This window comes from Scyliorhinus canicula, chromosome 2 (genome assembly GCF_902713615.1).
Source record: "Scyliorhinus canicula chromosome 2, sScyCan1.1, whole genome shotgun sequence".
In the NCBI taxonomy this organism is placed as follows: Eukaryota; Metazoa; Chordata; class Chondrichthyes; order Carcharhiniformes; family Scyliorhinidae; genus Scyliorhinus; species Scyliorhinus canicula.
In genome coordinates this window covers 174,226,055-174,246,232 of record NC_052147.1, presented here as the reverse complement: position 1 = coordinate 174,246,232, position 20,178 = coordinate 174,226,055, and the positions used below count along the sequence as shown (strand labels likewise).

At 51.6% G+C, this 20,178-nt stretch overlaps 1 protein-coding gene across 5 annotated transcripts in view; it reads right to left on the bottom strand.

Moving 5' to 3' along the window:
* The window catches only part of LOC119961774 (protein boule-like), a 240,951-nt gene that overhangs the window by 29,219 nt on the left and 191,554 nt on the right, over positions 1-20,178 (bottom strand). For all 5 annotated transcript variants that reach the window (XM_038789076.1, XM_038789074.1, XM_038789073.1 and 2 more), the window contains exon 10: positions 11,109-11,207. In XM_038789076.1, the coding sequence (XP_038645004.1) occupies positions 11,109-11,207 (99 nt within the window). The remainder of the gene's footprint in view (positions 1-11,108; positions 11,208-20,178) is intronic.

The following is a 20,178-nucleotide window of genomic DNA, read 5'->3' as shown; positions in this document are numbered from 1 at the left end:
GGATACAGTCCGCAGCCGCCATGCTGGGTTCCCGGCCGCTGAGGCCACACATGCCCCGTGCGGTCAGGAACTCGGCCCATCAGGGGTGGAGAATCGGGAGAGGGCCTTCAGGTAACGTCCTGAGGCCATCCCAACCACGTGCCGCTTACTCCTCTGGGAAGCCGTTTTGGAGGGGGTGGAGCATCTGAAAACAGGCACTGCCCCCGATTCAGTCATAAACAGGGATTCTGCGCCCGATAGTCGATTCGATATTGGCGTCGGGCAACGGAGAATCCCGCCCCTATCTCTCAGTACACAGCAGGTTCCAAAATGACCAAAGAACAGAATCTGCAGGGTTCGTGAATTTGTTGGTCATAGTGTTGGCAGCGGGCAGAAATCTCCTCACAAACCTGAACAGATGACAGGGCAAGAACAGAATTGATAGTTGTTTGGGTCTCAGTGCAGGGCAGTCTCACAGAATTTCATTAATATTGAGGTGTCATCCACTTCTACTGTGCTTGCACTATGCTCTTTGTGGACCTCCTTTTTTGCAAGTCTTATAGATTACAGTGAAATGGTAATCAACCAATGGAAAGGGGAGAAGGGAAAAGATGGGTAATTAGTCAAATGTTTGAGTGTGATGTTCCAAGTTTGGGGTGTGGGTTATAACAAATTGAATCCTCAGGCGAATCTGTAATGCTCAAATTGAAATTGGATTAAATGTTTGTGGTTTCTTTTCAGTGGTAGTTAATCCCAGAAAGCTCTCGAATGAGTCTGAGACATTATTGGGTGGAGCTTTCCAAAGATAGAAATTGTGGGAGTCAGACACCCCTGGCACTCTGTAAAAATTATAAAATCAAGTATAAGTATCAACTTCAAATTGAGTATATTTAAGTTCAAGGACTGAATATAAACTGTCTACAAAAGGACTACTTGGGCCAAAATTATTCACCCAATTGCACACTGCCCTTATTTTTGAAACTGAAACAAATTCAACTAAATTGACTAAAAGACCTGAGGGAATGGAGACATTTATGAGAATTCATGGAAAATTGTAATAAAAGCAATGAACAATAGAGTCTGTTTTTGTGTAGGAAGCAGCAGCAAAGACATTTTCTGTATACAGAGAGGAAAAATAATCAAGAAACAAAAAAGTGAAACAGCACAGGAAAAGGTGAGCTGATCTGACACCATACAACTTCTTACTGTCGCGTTCCATGGTGTGATCAAAGTACTTTCTATATAAAGCATGGACACTGAAATTCTTGTGCAAAGTTAAAACCTTCATAAAGATAGTCATACTGGTATCTTGATTGTAGTGCCATTACAAAGAAAATCATGGATGAGGCTGGCACAAAACATTACTGCAAGGATAGAACCTCACTACTCTTCAGCATTTCAATGCATTGGTACAGAGTTTCCCAAACTTTTCCAGCCACAGAACCCTTGAGACCTCCCAAGAGTACTGAGAAACATTCTTATTATATTGAAAAGTTAAACCCTAAAAATGATTATTATTGCACAATAGGTACAAACATACAAAAACACATTTAAAAGATGTTCCGATGGCTTATTTATTATACTAAAGGTCTGTTAAAGAACAAGGAACAAAGAAAAGTACAGCACAGGAACAGACCCTTCGGCCCTCCGGGCTGTGCTGACCATGCTGCCTGTCTAAACTAAAAACTTCCGGGGTCCGTATCCCTCTATTCCCATCCTATTAATGTATTTGTCAAGATGCCTCTTAAATGTCACTATCGTCCCTGCTTCCACCACCTCCTCCGGCAGCGAGTTCCAGGCACCCACTACCCTCTGTGTAAAAAAACTTGCCTCGTATATCTCCTCTAAACTTTGCCCCTCGCACCTTAAACCTATGCCCCCCAGTAATTGACCCCTCTACCCTGGGGAAAAGCCTCTGACATACACTCTGCCTATGCCCCTCATAATTTTGTAGACCTCTATCAGGTCGCCCCGCAACCTCCGTCGTTCCAGTGAGAACAAACCACGAGTTTATTCAACTGCTCCTCATAGCTAATGCCCTCCATACCAGGCAACATCCTGGTAAATCTCTTCTGCACCCTCTGTAAAGCCTCCACATCCTTCTGGTAGTGTGGCGACTATACACTATACTCCAAGTGTGGCCAAACTAAGGTTCTATACAGCTGCAACATGACTTGCCAATTCTTATACTCAATGCCATGGCCAATGAAGGTAAGCACGCCGTATGCCTTCTTGACTACCTTCTCCACCTGTGTTGCCTCTTTCAGTGACCTGTGGACCTGTACACCTAGATCTCTCTGACTGTCAATACTCTTGAGGGTTCTACCAATAACCAATGAGTGGTTATTCAATAACCACTTCCAAGTCTTACCATCTTTTGTCATTTTTAATGGGGCACCCACTCAACACACACTCCCTCACCCACAATTTCACCCATCCGCTCACTTACATCCACACGCCCTCACCCACTCTCACCCTCACAAACACACTCACCCTCTTCTCGGGCCCCCTGCACCGTCGGTTTTTCTTGGGCCCCATACGCACCAGCCTCGCTCAGCATCTCTTCCCCCCCGCCCAAAACAAAATATGGGCGATACCTTCTGGGAACTCCTGGAGGGGTCCCACGATACCCAGTTTGGAAACCCCTGTATTAGGAAATAAGTGCTCTCCCACAGAATATATTTGGTCTCAGACTAGATCCTGTTGGATGTTCAGACTAGATATTCCCTACTGGGCATCAATATTTGATGCACTGAGTTTATCCAAAACATGATGTGACACAGAACAATGCAAGTCACTCACTGGAAGCATACAATTATAAATTCACCCTTTCAGACTACCAAAAGAAAAAGCCTGATGCAGAGTGATTCTGCACAGCTTTAAGATGCCGTAAGTCACATAATTGTCGGAATTTCAGCAAACAAAAAGCTATTTGACCTGTTACAATGGTTTCCATTAATCACCTTTGCTCAAAAGGAATATCCTGTCATGATCATATTTCTGTTTGTTGTGCTATGCCCAAATTGGCTACTAGGTATCCTGGCACAACAGTGATTACATTCCAAAAATTTTTTTATTGCCTACAAAACACTTTGGAACATCCTGAACTTACATAAGAACTCAGAGCAGGAGTAGGCAATTCAGCACCTCGTTCCTGCTCCGCTATTCAATGCGATCATGGCTGATCTCATCATCAACTCTACTTTCCTGCCCATTCTCAATAACCCTTCAACTCAACTCACTAATTAAAAATCTAGCCATCTCCTCCTTAAATTTACTTAATGCCCCAGCATCCACCGCACTCTGGGGTAACGAATTCCAGATTCATGATCCTTTGAGAGAAGTAGGGCATGATTCTCCAAAAAATATCTATGTTCATTTGTGGCGGGGTTTCAGGGAGTTTCCCGGTGGCTCTGCCGGCGAGCTCCCCACCGCTATTCAATGACACTTAGGACGCGATTCTCCGGATAAATTTCCAAATGTGGTAGCGAGCAGGAATTGCCACAAACTTCCCGCCGCTCAGCTCAGCGAAACCGGCAACACAATTCAATGTTAATTGGTCCACTTAACAAGGCCTCACTGGGATCTTGCCAGAAATAACGCATCGCCAGCTGATTCGCCGGGACCACGTTTGCCAGCCCCCTGCTAACGAGGTCGAGCAGCACCACTTGCTCAGCCAACCCCAGCCAACTCGCAATAATGGCACCAAGGATACCAGCCCCCAGATTCAGTGATGCTGACCTGGAGAGGCTCCTGGACACATTAGAGTCCAGGAGGTATGTCCTGTTCTCCCAATATGGTGATATGCCTATAGGCTATATCATAGATGGATGGTGTGCCATCTCCAATCAGCAGGTGACGGTGCAAGCACACCATGCAGTCTCTATACCAAGGCCATGTCACCAGTGATTTCCAGATAAGGGAAGACACATCTGGCGATCTTAAGAAGAAGATTGAGAGGGTAATACAAGTGATTGGTCAGTGCTAGGTGTTATAAGCAGACTCCATGATAACGCACTCTGTATCAGATTGCTACCTTACTGCAGGAGACTCAATGAAAGATTCTGGTTTGGACAAGTCAAAGTGTTTGATGGATTCCTTCATCAGGTATAAAGAACCAAACACAACACCGGGGGTTCTGGAGGGTGAACCACAAGGCAGCTGCCTGGGATGAGGTGACGGCGGCCTTTAGTTCCAACAGTATGACCAAGGGACCTGAATGCAGGAAGAAGGTCAAAGACCTACACCGGGCAGTATGAGTGAGTAGACACCAATACCGCCTCACCCCCTCCCCCACCCTCTCCCAGGGAGCATCCACCCCCCCCAACTCTCCAAGTGATCGCCAGCCCATCCTCTCCCCAACCCTGCCTTCACACACCCCCTCCCACCACGAAACAACATATGTGGCTAATGATGTCTCCTCAGGAAAAGGTCTCCCACAAGCGGCGGGAGAAGGCCCAGACTGGCGGTGGGGGTGCCACACATAGGGGCCGGGATTCTCCGAGCCTCTGTGCCACGATCGCGTTTGGGTGGAGAATGGGTGTCAGACCCGCGATTGGGTCTGACGCTGCTCTGGCGCGCGGTCAACGCGACGCCGGTCGAGACCATTAAAAGAAGCCCCTGTGGTGATTCTCCGCCGGCAACTGGGCGAGTTCCCGCTGGCGTGGTTCACTCATGGTTCTACCCGGCAGGCACTTAGAGTGGCGGCTGTGGACTCAGTCCGCGGCCGCCCTGGTGGAGGGGCAGGGGATCCATCTCCGGGAGGTGGGGCCTCCAGGACGGCCAGGCTCATGACCGGGGGAGGGGGGGTGGGGCACTGATCGGCGGGTGCGCACGATCTTGGGGGGGGGGCCTGATTTGTCGGGGCTGTTCCGCCCTGTTGCACGGGGCCACCGCCACAGGCCACGCGCAGCCGCGGACCTCCGGCCGGAGGTGCAGGGCCCCGTATCGGCTAAGTCCAGAGTGACTCGCGCCAGTTTTCTCGCAGGCGTGGGGACATTGTCCCATTATCAGAGAATTCCGCCCAAGAATCCTCACCTCTTGAGGAGCGGGCCCTGGAAGTGACTAGGGTGGCCGAGGACGCCGCAGATGTGGAACCACCAGGTTCTACTCGGGGGACCCGTCAAACGTGAGTAGTGACTGCCTTACAGACTGATCCATCCCTCCCACTGACCACATGTCCATTCTCCTGCAGATCCTCCAGCCGACCGAGCGCCCCATCCCGGGTGACACCATATTAGTCGCGTCACAGCTGTCATACCCACCCTCCACCAGCGCAGATACACACATCTCAATGGGAAATGTTAGCGGTCAGGTTTCTGGGCCACAATCTGGTGAGCACCACACTGCTGCTGATGTACATCAGGTGCAGGCAGGAACCTCCAGTCGAGCGAGCAGTCAGAGGTCTGCTGGACCCCAGGATCCAGCTGGGTCCCAACCTGATGCTGAGCCTCTGGAACTGGGATACTGAAGCTGATGAAGACGATAGGGTGCAGCAGGGAAATTCAGAGGGAGATATCAGCGTCACTCCAGTAGATCCATAGCCGCTTGGAGGAGTCTCGGAGGCTACGGCGCAGGAGATGGCACCGGCAATGTGTGGCACTGAGGCCAACACTGCTAGGGTGGCAACCGCAGTGGAGAACCTGGTGCACGATGTCAGCACCTCGAGTGAAGATGTCCAAGGCTTTGCGCAATGACGGCCATGGCGGAGGGTCTGACTCGCTGGGGGCTATCACCCAGCACCGGGCTGACCTTGATGACGTTCTGTGGGACATGGCCTGCACTCAGATGGGCATGGACGAAGTGCAATGGACCTTGTTCCAGTCACATGTGGGCATGGCTGAGACAGTGCAGAGCATGCCTCAGTCACTGAGGAACATTGCTTAGGGCGTCGAAACGATGGTGCAGACCATGGGAAACCGCCAGGGCTGGCAGAGCCAGATGATGCAGGAGCAGCTGGGGCTCAAACGAGCTGCCCCTCTGTCCCAAGTTGAACCCCAGGGCTCTATGGGCGCCGATTGAGAGGAGGGGTCGCTGGGTGCCAGACCAAACCCATCCCATGGAGTGGTGACAGTGGGCACCAGCTCCCCAGAGTTCCACCGCCCTGAAGAGTTCCACCCCTCTGAAAAGTTCCACCCCTCTGAAGAGGCTATGTGTCGCAGTCAGTACACGGGTCAGGGAGGCACGGATGTGCATGTGCCGACGACAAGTGAGCCAGGGCCCTCCGGCCCCAGAGGACGCCCGCCGGGGGCATCGAAGACCACAATAGGAGGTAAGCAGCTGGTTGCCTCCACCTCTGATGTGCATCCTGGGGAAACTCCAAGACATAGTGATAGTGCTAGGAGGGCCAAGCACCTTGGGGATCACTGAGGGCACCAGTGGGAGGGGGTTGGCAGGGGCGGCACCATCAGATGTGGGGTATGGTACAGCATATTAAACACCTTTTTGCAAACTATTATGATGCCTCTGTCACTTTCTTCCACAATGCAGGCTAACCCCCGACCCTTTACCCATCTCTCCAGGCATCTCGCTAAACGCCTCCCCGTGGCGCTCACCCAGCTTCTGGCCGTGGACATATCCTCGGATCTGTGCTCCATCCCTTGGATGTTCGGATGTTGCGCGTCTGGTGTGCCTCCAGCAGTATTCAAGCCTCTGGAACTGGGATACTGAAGCTGATGAAGACGATAGGGTGCAGCAGGGAAATTCAGAGGGAGATATCAGCGTCACTCCAGTAGATCCATAGCCGCTTGGAGGAGTCTCGGAGGCTACGGCGCAGGAGATGGCACCGGCAATGTGTGGCACTGAGGCCAACACTGCTAGGGTGGCAACCGCAGTGGAGAACCTGGTGCACGATGTCAGCACCTCGAGTGAAGATGTCCAAGGCTTTGCGCAATGACGGCCATGGCGGAGGGTCTGACTCGCTGGGGGCTATCACCCAGCACCGGGTGATAGCCCCCAGGCATCAAGGCGTGATTCGGATGCTGGGCAATGACTCCCACATGCTACACGGCCCGCCCATCAAGGGGAATCCACTTGGCAGTGTCAAATGCTCACTTAACCACGATTGCCACCCTCATAGCAATTGCCTTCAGCCGTATGGCCAGAACCCACAGCAGTCGGTGGATGTTCTGGGTGATCCGTGGGCAGATGGACAGGGCATCCAGAATGGTGCTGGGGTCCAGGGGTTGGCATGAGAGTGCCGCAAGGAATTGAACATCCAGTTGCCCCCCTCTCCCAGCGCTTCTCCCCCACCCTCTCATGGCGGCCAACCCCTGCAGATGGTCCCCCACCCCCAGCAGAGCACTGGGGAGGCAATCCCAGCACCCCTGGGCTCTTTGCCTGTGAGCAAAGATGGCTACTCAATTTCTTGCCTCCCCACAAAGTTCTTCCGCCAGGTTCATGTTTTTAAAAAGGAGTACTAATTGGCGCCTGCGTGAGCACTTGCTGGGGAGGCTGCTGGATATGGGGTTGCTCTCGTTTATTGTTTGGAAATGGGGCTTAAGTTGTGATAATTGGTGTCTTGCCATTCTACGGCGAGAACCCGATTTCGCCTACGGGAGCAGGCCGGTTGCAACGCAAAATGTTTGCCGCCCGCGCAGATCTTGTTTTTGGCCTCTCCCGCTAGTCACAGGCCTTCTTACGCTTGACTGAGACCTCAATGAGGCCGGAGAATTGTGCTCTTAGTCACTTTTATAGAACCTGGAAGTTTCTCACTGGTTTATAGCACTAGGGAGCTGAGCTCCGCGATCCGCCCATCATTTTGAAAGGGTGCCTTGATCTCGAGGTGAGCTTGTGGGTCCCCCCCCCCCCCACTCCCCACCCATGGGCAATGTCACCCCGCACACACATGGGCACTAGCCCACACCCGCCAAGTGAGGACACCCCACTCTGGGGGCCCTGGGGGTGCCCCACCCCTCTTCAAGCACCCCCAAGCCCCCTAGCAGCAGCCCCTCTATTCCAGGAACCCAATCCGTCACATCCCCAGCCCCTCCATTCCAGGAACCCAAACTGTCACATCCCCAACATCCCAGAGACCCTTACTTAACTGCCCTGCACACCCCCACCCTTCAAACCCGCCCTCCATTCATGGGCATGACCCCCCCAGCCCTGGCACTTTCCAGTGCCACCCTGGCAGTGCTCCAGTCAGCTTGGCAGTGCCAGGGTGCCCACATTCCAGGGGAAGGCTAAGGAGCCACCCTGCATTGAGACTGACCACCCAGGGGTCTCTGAAACCCCCCGGGTGGTGCTCCGCCTGTTTGTGTGGATCAGTACTGATCGGTGCCTTCCTGGGGAGGCTGGTGAATCGAGGGAGGTCGGTGTATCCTGGATAGGTAGGTCTTAAGTAGGTTTAAGACCTACTTCCGGGTGTTCTATTTGGCCAGAATTCTCACTCAGATATCTCGCGGGACTTGGGTGAATCCGCGAGGAGCGGAGGCTGCCGGGAGGCCCGCGAGAGAGCTCTCCCGAGATTCTCTGGCCACATTGCGCTCTCGCTTGAGTGCAACGTGGCTAGGGAATTACGTCCGTAGTTTCTCACCTCTGTTTTAAATCTGATGCCTCTTATCCTAAAAGTATGACCTCTTGTGATTGCCTCAAAAGAGGAAGCATCTAGGGCAGCATGGTGGAGCAGTGGGTTAGCCCTACAGCCTCACGGCACCGAGGTCCCAGGTTTGATCCCGGCTCTGGGTCACTGTCCGTGTGGAGTTTGCACATTCTCCCCGTGTTTGCGTGGGTTTTGCCCCCACAACCCAAAGATGTGCAGGCTAGGCGGATTGGCCACGCCAAATTGCCCCTTAATTGGAAAAAATAAATTGGGTACTCTAAATAAAAAAAAGAGGAAGCATCCGCTCTACATATACTTTGTCAATGCCGTTTATCATCTTATATATCTCATTAGATCTCATTTCATTCTTTTAAACACAATGAGGTGGAGATGTCGGCGTTGGACTGGGGTGGGCACAGTAAGACTTCTTACAACACCATGTTAAAATCTAATAGGGTTGTTTGGAGTCACTAGCGTTGCTCCTTCATCAGCTGAGTGAAGAGGAAGGTTCTACAAACTCACATGTCAATGATGCAGGATGATACTTTGAATGCGAGTCTTTGCAGGTAATTAAGTCTTTACAGGTCTAGGCGGTACGACTGGAGAGAGGGATAATCACAAGTTAAAGAGGTGTGAATTGTCTCAGTTGGTAGGATTTTGCAAGCCCAGACCAGATGGTGAGGGGTGAATGTAATGCGATATGAATTCAAGGTCCCGGTTGAGGCCTTACTCACGCGTGCGGAACTTGGCTGTAAGTTTCTGCTCGGCGATTCTGCGTTGTCGTGCGTCCTGAAGGCCGCCTTGGAGAACACTTCCTCGAAGATCAGAGGCTGAATGCCCTTGACTGCTGAAGTGTTCCCTGACTGGAAGGGAACATTCCTGCCTGGTGATTGTCTTGTGATGTCCGTTCATCCATTGTCACAGCGTCTGCACGGTTTCACCAATGTACCATGCCTTGGGACATCCTTTCCTGCAGCGTATGAGGTAGACGACGTTGGCCGAGTCGCACGAGTATGTCTGGTGGGTGGTATTCTCACATGTAATGGTGGTATCCATGTCGATGATTTGGCACGTCCTGCAGAGGTTGCCATGGCAGGGTTGCGTGGTGTCGTGGTCGCTGTTCTCCTGAAGGCTGGGTAGTTTGCTACAAACAATAGTCTGTTTGAGGGTGCGCGGTTGTCTAGAGGCAAGATGTTTGTCTTCATTGAGACGTTTGAAGGGTGCCAATTAGATATCTCAGTTTCTTCGCTCCGGAGAAGTACTAGACGACGAAGGGTACTCTGTCGGTTGTATCCCGTGTTTTCTCTTCTGAGGAGATTGGTGCATTTTTTGCTGTGGCACGTTGGAACTGTCGATCTATGAGTCAAGTGCCATACCCCGTTCTTACGAGGGCGTCATGCAGCATCTGTAGATGTCGGTTACATTCTTCCTTTTCTGAGCAGATCCTGTATATATAGAGGACATGTCCATAGGGGATGGCTTCTTGTGGAAGCTGGAGAAGTGAAGCATCGTGTGTTATCTGTGGACTTGCGTAAAGCGAAGTGCTGAGGTTACCGTCCTTGATGGAGATGCGTGTGCCAAGAATGCAACCGATTTTGGAGAGTAGTCCATGGTGGGTCTGATGGTGGGATTCAACTTATTGATGTCATTGTTTCAATGATTCTTCGCCGGATCTGTGAATGGGGCCACATTATCGTTGCAAGGAAGGTCACTGATGAAGCAAGGAAGGTCATTGATGAAGGAGCTGAAGATGATTGGGCCTGGAGCACTACTCTGAGGAACTCGCCGCAGGACTGAGATGACTGACTTCCAACAACCACAACCATCTTCCTATGTGCTAGGAACCGACTTCCTGCTCCAGGCACACAATGATGAAATCAGTGGCACTGACTTCCTGGTTCAGTATGTTGACAGGAGATAGTGTTGTGCAAAACAAATTGCCAAGCATCATATGAGGATCAGAAAGTTCACAAAGTATCTCCTGTTGCCGCACTGAACCAGGAAACTGGTGCCACTGATGTCATTACTATGTGCCTGGGACAAATCATCATCCACTTGCTGCTTTTATCAGCATCCCTCTCTTTGCTTTGCTTGTGGCCCCATTCATCCATATCTTTACATTGCACAATATTATGGATGGTTCTTTTTGTTGATGCAGGCAGATAACTGTGGCTGCCAGTGATATCACAGGCACTGTGATTGCTTGTCCTGTGGGCATGCCTCCTGCAGTTGCAGCAAGTGCAATCTTTATGCAAGTACCTGTGGGATTTACATTAATTGACCTTTCAACCCCACTTTGTTCACTAAGGCCCCAAATATCTTCATGCCATTTACACTGTATGTCCAGCAAGTTGAAGAGTAAGGAAGTCTCACTAATGGTGCATGCTGCAAGAATCATCATTCCAGCAAGATTTAACCATTATCACATTAAGTAGGTTGCATTTGAAAATCATCAACACAATTTCTTGGTGTGGGATCACACCATTAGAGAAAAGACGAAATAGCCATTGTGTTACCCTTCTTGCCAACAGCTAGGTATTTCCTGGGAGAAACCAGAATAATCAGGGGGGGAAGAACGTGTTCCTACCTTCACTTGTTCTTGCTGCATCACAGGAGCTGCTACTGCCATAGGACTTTGCGTGTAAACCTGGTGATATGGTGCTTGAACACTGTGGTCAGCATAGGGCTAGGGGGCAAAAAGTTATATTACTGTACACACTATCCACTACACAATGAAAATAATAATAATCGCTTATTGTCACAAGTAGGCTTCAATGAAGTTAGTGTGAAAAGCCCCTAGTCGCTGGCTCTGTCAAAATACAAAATTGAGCATATTCACAAAACTCCTCATTTCCCAACAATGAAAACTCATGCTAACATGTTGAAGCAGGACAAAAATTGCAAATGTATTTTAAAATATTACTGTCTAAAGGCAAGAAAGCACTACCATGACCTGACCCCAAGACATTATTACTTCTGTGGTTATCAGATATTTGGAACTCTAAATTTGACTCCCAAACTTTTACATGGGAGGTGGCAGAAAAATGACTAACTGTTGAAAGAAAAGAAGTGTGGAGAGAGTACTGGCACACAATTGCCATTGGGTGGCATGGTAGCACAGTGGTTAGCACTGTTGCTTCACAGCTCCAGGGTCCCAGGTTCGATCCCTGGTCTTGGAACACTGTGCAGACTCTGCACATTCTCCCAGTGTCTGTGTGGGTTTCCTCCGGGTGCTCCAGTTTCCTCCCACAGTCCAAAGACGTGCACAGAGGTGGATTGGCCATGATAAACTGCCCCTTAAGTGTCCAAAAAAAATAGGTTTGGTGGGGTTACTGGGATAGGGTGGAGGTTTGGGTTCAAGTAGGGTGCTCTTTCCAAGAGCCAGTGCTAATTCGATGGGCCGAATGGCCTCCTTCTGAGCTGTAGATTCTATGGTTCAGTTCCAATCTACATAAACTTTGCAATTTGTATTGTATCAGCCTACAGGCAAGAGCCTTAACTCAGTGGTTGCTCTTTCACCTCTGGATCAGAGGGTGGGGAAGAACCCCCAACAGCGGTAAGTGATTGGAGCTTGGTGGTCGATGATCAGAGCTTGGTAATTGGTGAGGAAAAACAAGGTTAGAATTAGAGTTTGGTGAATGCGTTACCACTTGCAGCAACAAATGAACTGTAATCAGGATAAGGGAGGCCAAACATTTGATTGAGGGGTTGAGGGAAGCAATTCTGTTCAATTTACCTCAAAGAGGAGTAGTCAGAAAAGCGTTTAATTGCTGGAGCTGGTCATCTGTCTTGAATTCATTGCCAGATAATTCAGCTGAGGACTCAGAATTCAAAAGTGCAATTGGAAGCCTGATATAAAAAAGGAAGTATCCGACCTCCAAGATGGGATACACGCGCACCACATAACTCACTGACATATAAATGGCAGCAGCCAACATGGCGGTTGAAGACATTCCCAATTTCTAACCTGCCAACCCTTGTCAGCCTTTTGTGGTTGGGGCTAATATTTGATGCTAAATGTCCACAAAAGTCATATAATGAATACAGAAGGGGCAAGGACAAAGGGCTGGATATTGCGTTCCTGCACGGGTGTGGCCTTCCAACTTCAGGGTTTGCTGTAACTGGTCGTATAAAATTTTAATCCAATTTTACAGAGAGGATAGGTTTAAACCTAAAGGTAAGCCTCCTGCCAAATCAGTGTTGGCAGGCAGGATGTCTGGCCTCCAAGGTTATTAACAGTGACACTGAACGGTGTCACGGCCAGTACTTTAACGGGCCCTCTGGCATGGGGCAGTATCAGGGGACCCAGCAAATGTCTGCACAGAGCAGAATTCAGCAGCATTTTTGTATGGGAGATAAATTTGTCAGCCTTTAAGAAAAGTGTGCATCTGTTTAATATCTGACATATCCAAAGTTTAGCACTGTGCAGGTGACAATATGAACATATGAATTAAGAGGATTAGGTCACACTGCCCCTTGAGCATGCTCCACCATTCAATAAAATCTGATTGTAACATCAACTCCACATTCTCACCCAGCCTCGATAAGCTTTCACCCCTTATCAAAAAATTATCTACCTCAGCCTTAGAAACATTCAAAGACTCTGCTTCCACTGCCTTTTGAGGAAGAGTGCCCCAAAGACTCATGGCACTCTGAGAAAAACAATTTGTCCTCATCTGTCTTAAATGAACAATCCCTTCTTTTTAATTAAAGACCCCGATATCTGGATTTTCCCACAAGAGGAAGCATCCTTTCCACATCCACCCTGTCAAAATCCCTCAAGATATTAGGTTTCAATCTAGTCGTCACTTACTCTTCTGAACTCCAGTAGATTCAAGACTAACCTGTCCAACATTTCCTCATAAAAGCATCCCATTCACTGGGGGACCTTGCCAGAGCAGGTCACAGTCACTGAGGAGCATCACTGAGGGCGTCACCACCATGGTGCAGACATGGGGGAGCCGTCAGGGCTGGCCTCCAGATCTGGGTGGCATGTCAAGGCATGTGCCGCCGGCAAGTCTCCGGCCCCAACAGGACGCCCACCAGGGACATCAAAAGCCACAGGATACGGTAAGCGACGGAGATGATGGACGAAGCCACATCCTATGTGAAGTGGGCGAGGATGAGGGTCTCCCCTCCCTGTCCCTCCGGGCATGCCAGACCGTCACTGCTACATCCTCCACCTCGTCCTGCGGATCCTTCCCGGGCTAGTCCTCCATCTCTTTTGGTGCAGCGCGTTGAGCTCCTTCTCGGAGGTGGTCGTACGTTCCTCCCCCTTCACCATGTCACCCTGCTGCTGTGCCAGGTTGTGGAGAGCACAGCAGACCACCACGAAGTAGGTGAACGTCTGGGGGTTATACTGCAGTGTACCACAAGAGTGGTCGAGGCATCGGAACCGCCTCTTGAGGAGTCCCATGTAGCGCTCAATGACAGCCCGGGTGGCCACATGGGCCTTCTTGTATTGGGTCTCCGTATTGATCACTGGCCTCCATACTGGCGTCATTAGCCAGGTCCTCAGAGGGTACCCCATATCCCCCAAGAGCCAAGCAACCATTCTACAGTGGTCCTTGAAGAGGCTGGGAATGTCCGACTGCCCCTGGATGTAGCTGTTGTGCATACTCCCTGGGAAGCGTACACACACATGAATGATCTTCATGTGGTTGTTGCACACGAGCTGAATGATCAGGGACTGGAACCCCTTCCTGTAGATGTAGGGTACTCCCTGACGACCTGGTATGTGCAAGATGATATGCGTGGAATCTATTACCCCCTGGACCTGGGGCATCCCATCGACGGCAAAGAATCCTCCTGCCCGGGCATCTTATTGGGTCTGGTCCATGTAAAGGTTTATGCAGTTAGCCGCCTGGGCAAACAAGGCATCCGTGACTTTACGGATGCACTTGTGGGCTGTAGCTTGTCGCACAATGCCGCACAAGCCCCCGGAATGATCCTGAGGTGTGACGTTCAAGGCTGTGATGACCTTGACGGCCATTGTGAGTGCGTATTTTCCTCTACGTGGTGCCAAGTCTGTGAGGACATGGCACAGGTGCCGCACCATCCCCTACCCCCTCCTGCGGTACACTCTGTCCGTCATCTGTTCAAAAGACCAGCAACGGCTGTACACAATGGTCCGTCAGCGGCCTCCCCGTCTGGGTCCCTCCCTGGCCTGATGGGCAGCTTAGTCCTCAGAGTGTGGGGAGGGGCCCTGCACTTAGACTGCAGCCTCGAACCCCTGTTGACTCTGCTGTCACTGCCTTTTCCGGAGTCTGGCCACCTGGCCTGCCAGCAGCACCGTGAGGGCTGCTTCCTTGGGGTCCAAAATATCCACCCCGTGTAACATCTGTAAGGAATTGGAGAGGGTGTGAGACCGGCAACCAGCGGTATCTTCCACGCTGGGACCGTTCTGTCCCCCATGGCTCCCTCACTGCCTCATATCCCCTGCCAATCCGCAGGGTGCCATCCAACACACCCTGCCCACACATCCCCGGGTGCAGTGGGGGCCCCTGGTCACGGACCCTAGACCCTGTATCCCAGGCACCCACTCTTAATATTACCTGGACCGGGTGCAGGTGCAGACTGGGTCCCTGGTCACCGGGCCCCAGAACCTGTGCCCAGACAACCATTCATAACATTACCTAGACCTGGTGCTGGTCCCCATCCTCTGGTCACGGAAATGTTCCTGATGCTGGAGCCCAGCCCTTGGGTGTTCGGATGTTCGCTGCTGTGTCCGTGGTGTTGCAGGAGCTAGGGATCCCCTGTTATCGGCACACACGATCCAGGGGGTGGCATGGCGGACTCACGGGCGCCGAGGCATTCGCACTGCCCCCCACAGCCCAATGGCCCACTCATCAACACAGATGGCCCCACTCGCCACCACATTCCGCCAGCTTCACGTTTTTAGAAAGGTGTACTAATCGGCAGCCACGTGACCACTTTCTGGGGAGGCGGTTAGATCATTGGAAGCCTTTAGATAGGAGATCGTTCCCGTTAACTGTATGGAGATTGACTTTAAGTAGTGATTATTGGTTTCTCGACAGGCCACGGTGCGATTCTGATTTCTCCAATGGGCTGGTTAGATCGCAAACCAATTGGCGCCTGCCTGATGCAGTTCCTGGTTCTGGGCTATCACTCAAGCGCGAAACGGCCGTTAAATCGCACCAGTAATCCAGATGAGATCTCGTTAGTGCCTTGTACAATTGAAGCATAACCTTCCTACTTTCAATTCCCCTTGTAGTAAATTATTTTATTTATTTTTTAATATAAATTTAGAGTACCCAATTATCTTTTTGTCCCAATTAAGGGGCAATATAGCGTGGCCAATCCACCTACACTGCACACCTTTGTGTTGTGGAAGAGACCCACGAAGACGGGGGAGAGTAGATTATAACATTCTATTAACTTTTCTAATTACTTGCTGCACCTGCAAACTAGCCTTTTGTATTCATGTACCAGGACACTCAGATCAGGTACAGCTTCCTGCAGTTAAACAGCACAAATCCCTGCAGACCTGGGGCAGATGGCTGGAGGAGAGGGTGTGGATGACTTGTCTCTGTCTAGTCCAGGGTACGGGTAAGGTTCAGGTGCAGTATGTAGCCTCCCTCAGTCAAACAGACCAAATCTATTAACCAGACCTGCGGGCGTGGGTGGGGGATAACGTGATCGGGACTCAAGGGGTTCTGCCTCCAACCCGTTGTCGTCGCGCATCAGGTAGTTGGTGGCTGGGGAGGGATCAGGTGCAGCCTCCCCCAGTTGAACAGCACAAAGTGCAAGCCTCCTGCAATCGTACAGTCCATATTTCACGAGGCATTATAAAGGCATCTCCTGGGAATCAGTCTACAGGCCACTGTTCACAGGGGAAGCGGAGGTGGGAGAAGATGGCAGAGTCCAGATGCGGTCTTCCCCAGTCAAAAAGTCCAGATGTCTCCAGATCCTGCGGAAAGGTGGTTGGGTGGTAATTCAAAGACTGCCCAGGGGATCAGTCTCCACGATGGTATCTGTCCCCTAGGTGTTGAAGGGAGGAGGGTGATCAGGTGCAGTATCCCACCAGTTGATTAGCCTCTGGGGAAGGTAGCCTGGAAGAGGGGGTGTTCAAAGAAACCACAGGGCATCATTGATGCCTGTTGTCTGTGTACCAAACAGCACAGAAGGAAGGATGTACTAAGGTACAGCCTGCCCACCTCAAACAGCTGAATGTGCATCTTCCCTCAGTCAAACAGCCCGATTTATCAGGGGAAGGGCAAAGTGTGTGGGTACTCCAAAAGCACACTGGGGCATCACCCATGTATCCAGAATTTGGTGGGCTGGTGGGGGAATAAACTGCCACCTCTCCTAGTTTAACAGCTCAAGGTGCAGCCTCCCACAGTCGGGATGCCCAGATTTTGCCAGATGCTAGTGAAGAGGGGAATGGGAACTTAAAGTCACCAGCAGGGGATCAGCCGCTTATCCCAGGGTATAGCCTGGCAGTGATCAGGTGCAGCCTCTCCCAGTCGAATAGCCCAGTGCTCTTCCCCTTACTCCCCTCTGACGCCAATGATGAGACTCTTGAAGATTCCCAGGCCACTATCTGGAGCCTTCCCTCGCCTATCTGCGCTGTCTGGCCCTCAAAATCTCAGCTCTGGACCCACGTTGGAAACAACACCCACATCTTAGCATAGGGGAGTTGTCTAGTTGTTAGAGGTTTTCCTCCAGTGATGCCCGAACCATTGGGATGAGGGGAGAGGCAGGCGAGAACAGCCAAACTAGCCTTGATTTAATGATGACTCCCTGTGGGCTCTGCTTTGTGCTGTTTCAAACCGACAGGATCAACTAAAGCCATCCAGCAGAAAGAGGGGAAATCAATCTAAAACACATGCAGCCTGGGAGGAGTTCACTGTTGAGGTCAGTAGCATTGGGCTAGTGCAGCATATAGTCTCAATGCCATAAGAGGCTTAATGACTTCATGAGATCAGCCAGGGCGAGTGATGAAACCATCAATTCTACGGACACGTGCTTGTAGGATTAGAATAGCGGCTTTAATATACTTACAACAGAGCCAGGCTGTTCGCCGTTGCACTTTCGATGAACTGGCCGGCTGGCTCTGTGGCACGGATCTTTATACAGCAGCTCCAGGGGAAGGAGTTCTGGGCGGAGCCAAGGGGGGAGCCCAGTACAAACTCTCGAGTACTCCCAGAGCTACTCCCCTGGTGGTCAGGTAGTGCAACTGCACTTACAATATCGGTACGTATATACAATGGGAACAGAGTGACATTGGTAACTTATAACACCGTATGAATCTCATTCATCACATTCATCCCCTGTGATAAAAATCATGTCCGGCGGGGGTGGTGGCTCACAGAGTTAGTCTGTCCGGTCGACGAATTGTTCGTTACGATCTGCAGAGCACCGGGGTTGCAGCCTCTTGCGGTGGCTGGGTGGGTGTTGAGAGCTGGGGTACGATGGCAGACTCCGGGGCGGGTCTCCTCCAAACTTCATACACCTCTGGCTCGACCAGAGACTGGGGGCGGGCTGGTGCTGGCGCGTGGAACAGGTGGGGCGAGCTTGCGGGATCGGGGGCGCGAGGGGGCGGCAGCATAGGGAACGGGGTAAGGGGTTCCTCAGTGGGGGGGGGGGGGGGGGGGGGGGCTGGATCCAGCGGGTGCCAGGTCCCGAAGTAATACTGTGTCCTGGCGACCGTCCGGGAACTCCACAAATGCGTACTGTGGGTTGGAATGGAGGAGGCGCACCTTTTCAACAAGGGGGTCGGTTTTGTGCCCCCTGACATGCTTTCTCAGGGGAACTGGGCCTGGTGTCCTCAGCCACGCCGTAAGAGAGACCCCCGTGGGAGTGCCCCTAGAAAAAATGAAGAGCCGCTCGTGAGGGGATTGATTGGTCGCTGTACAGAGGAGGGATCTAATTGCGTGGAGCGCGTCTGGGAGGACGTCTTGCCATTGGGAGACTTGGAGTTTTCTAGACCGGAGGGTCAGTAGGACGGTCTTCCAGACCGTCGCGTTCTCCCTCTCCACCTGCCCGTTCCCCCTGGGGTTGTAGCTGGTAGTCCTGCTCGAGGCGATGCCCTTGTCGAGCAGGTACTGACGCAGTTCGTCGCTCATAAAGGACGAACCCAGGTCGCTGTGCACGTAGCTGGGGAAACCAAACAGGGTGAAGACACTATGCAGGGCCCTAATGACTGTGTGGGAGGTCATGTCGGGGCACGGAATGGCAAAAGGGAATCGGGAGAACTCGTCTATGATGTTGAGGAAATAAATGTTCTTGTTAGTGGAGGGTGTGGCCCTTTGAAAGCGATCGCAAGGCGTTCAAAGGGCCTAAAAGCCTTGACCAGGTGGGCCCTGTCTGGTCTACAGAAGTGCGGTTTGCACTCTGCACAGATCGGGCAGTCCCTGGTGACCGCTTTTACCTCCTCGTTGGAGAAAGGCAGGTTTCGGGCTCTGATGTAGTGGGCGAGCCGGGTGACCCCTGGATGGCAGAGGTCATCGTGGATGGCTTTCAGACGGCTGATCTGCGCGCTAGCGTATGTCCCGCGGGATAGGGCATCCGAAGGCTCATTGAGCTTCCCCGGTCGATATTTAATATCGTAACTATAGGTGGAGAGTTCGATCCTCCACCGAAGGATTTTATCGTTCTTTATTTTGCCCTTTTGCGAGTTGTCAAACATAAAGGCAACCGATCGTTGGTGAACCTCCTACCTGCGAGGTAGTGCCTCCAGTGACGAACAGCCTCCACGATGGCTTGTGCTTCCTTCTCGACTGAGGAGTGTCGGAGTTCTGAAGCGGATAGGGTACGGGAGAAAAATGCAACTGCCTCCCTGCCTGATTTAAAGTGGCTGCTAGAGCTACCTCTGAGGCGTCGCTCTCAACCTGAAAGGGAGTGGATTCATCCACCGCCCGCATGGCTGCTTTGGCGATGTCCTCCTTGATGCAGCTGAAGGCCTGACGCACCTCAGCTGATAGGGGAAATCGTGTGGCCTTAAAGAGCGGGCGGGCTTTGTCCGCATATTGAGGGACCCACTGGGCGTAGTATGAAAAGAACCCCAAGCACCGTTTGAGGGCCTTGGGGCAATGAGGGAGGGGGAGTTCTAAGAGGGGGCGCATACGGTCCGGGTCTGGGCCCAGGACTCCGTTCTCCACGACGTAGCCGAGGATGGCCAGTCTGTTTGTGCGGAAAACGCATTTCTCCTTGTTATAAGTGAGGTTTAATTTCTGTGCCGTCTGGAGAAAACGGTGGAGGTTGGCGTCGTGGTCCTGCTGGTCATAGCCGCAGATGGTAACATTGTCCAGATACGGAAACGTGGCCTGCAGCCCGTACTGGTCTACCATTCGGTCCATTGCTCGTTGGAACACCGAAACCCCATTAGTGACGCCGAAGGGAACCCGGAGGAAATGGAAGAGGCGGCCATCGGCCTCGAACGCCCTGTAGCGGCGGTCCTCCGGGCGGATTGGGAGCTGGTGGTATGCAGACTTCAGATCCACCGTGGAAAATAGCCGATATTGGGCGATCTGGTTAACCATGTCTGCAATTCTGGGGAGGGGATACGTGTCTAGGAGCGTAAAGCGATTTATGGTCTGACTATAGTCGACGACCATGCAAAATTTTTCCCCGGTCTTGACGACCACCACCTGAGCTCTCCAGGGACTATTACTGGCCTCTATGATCCCCTCACT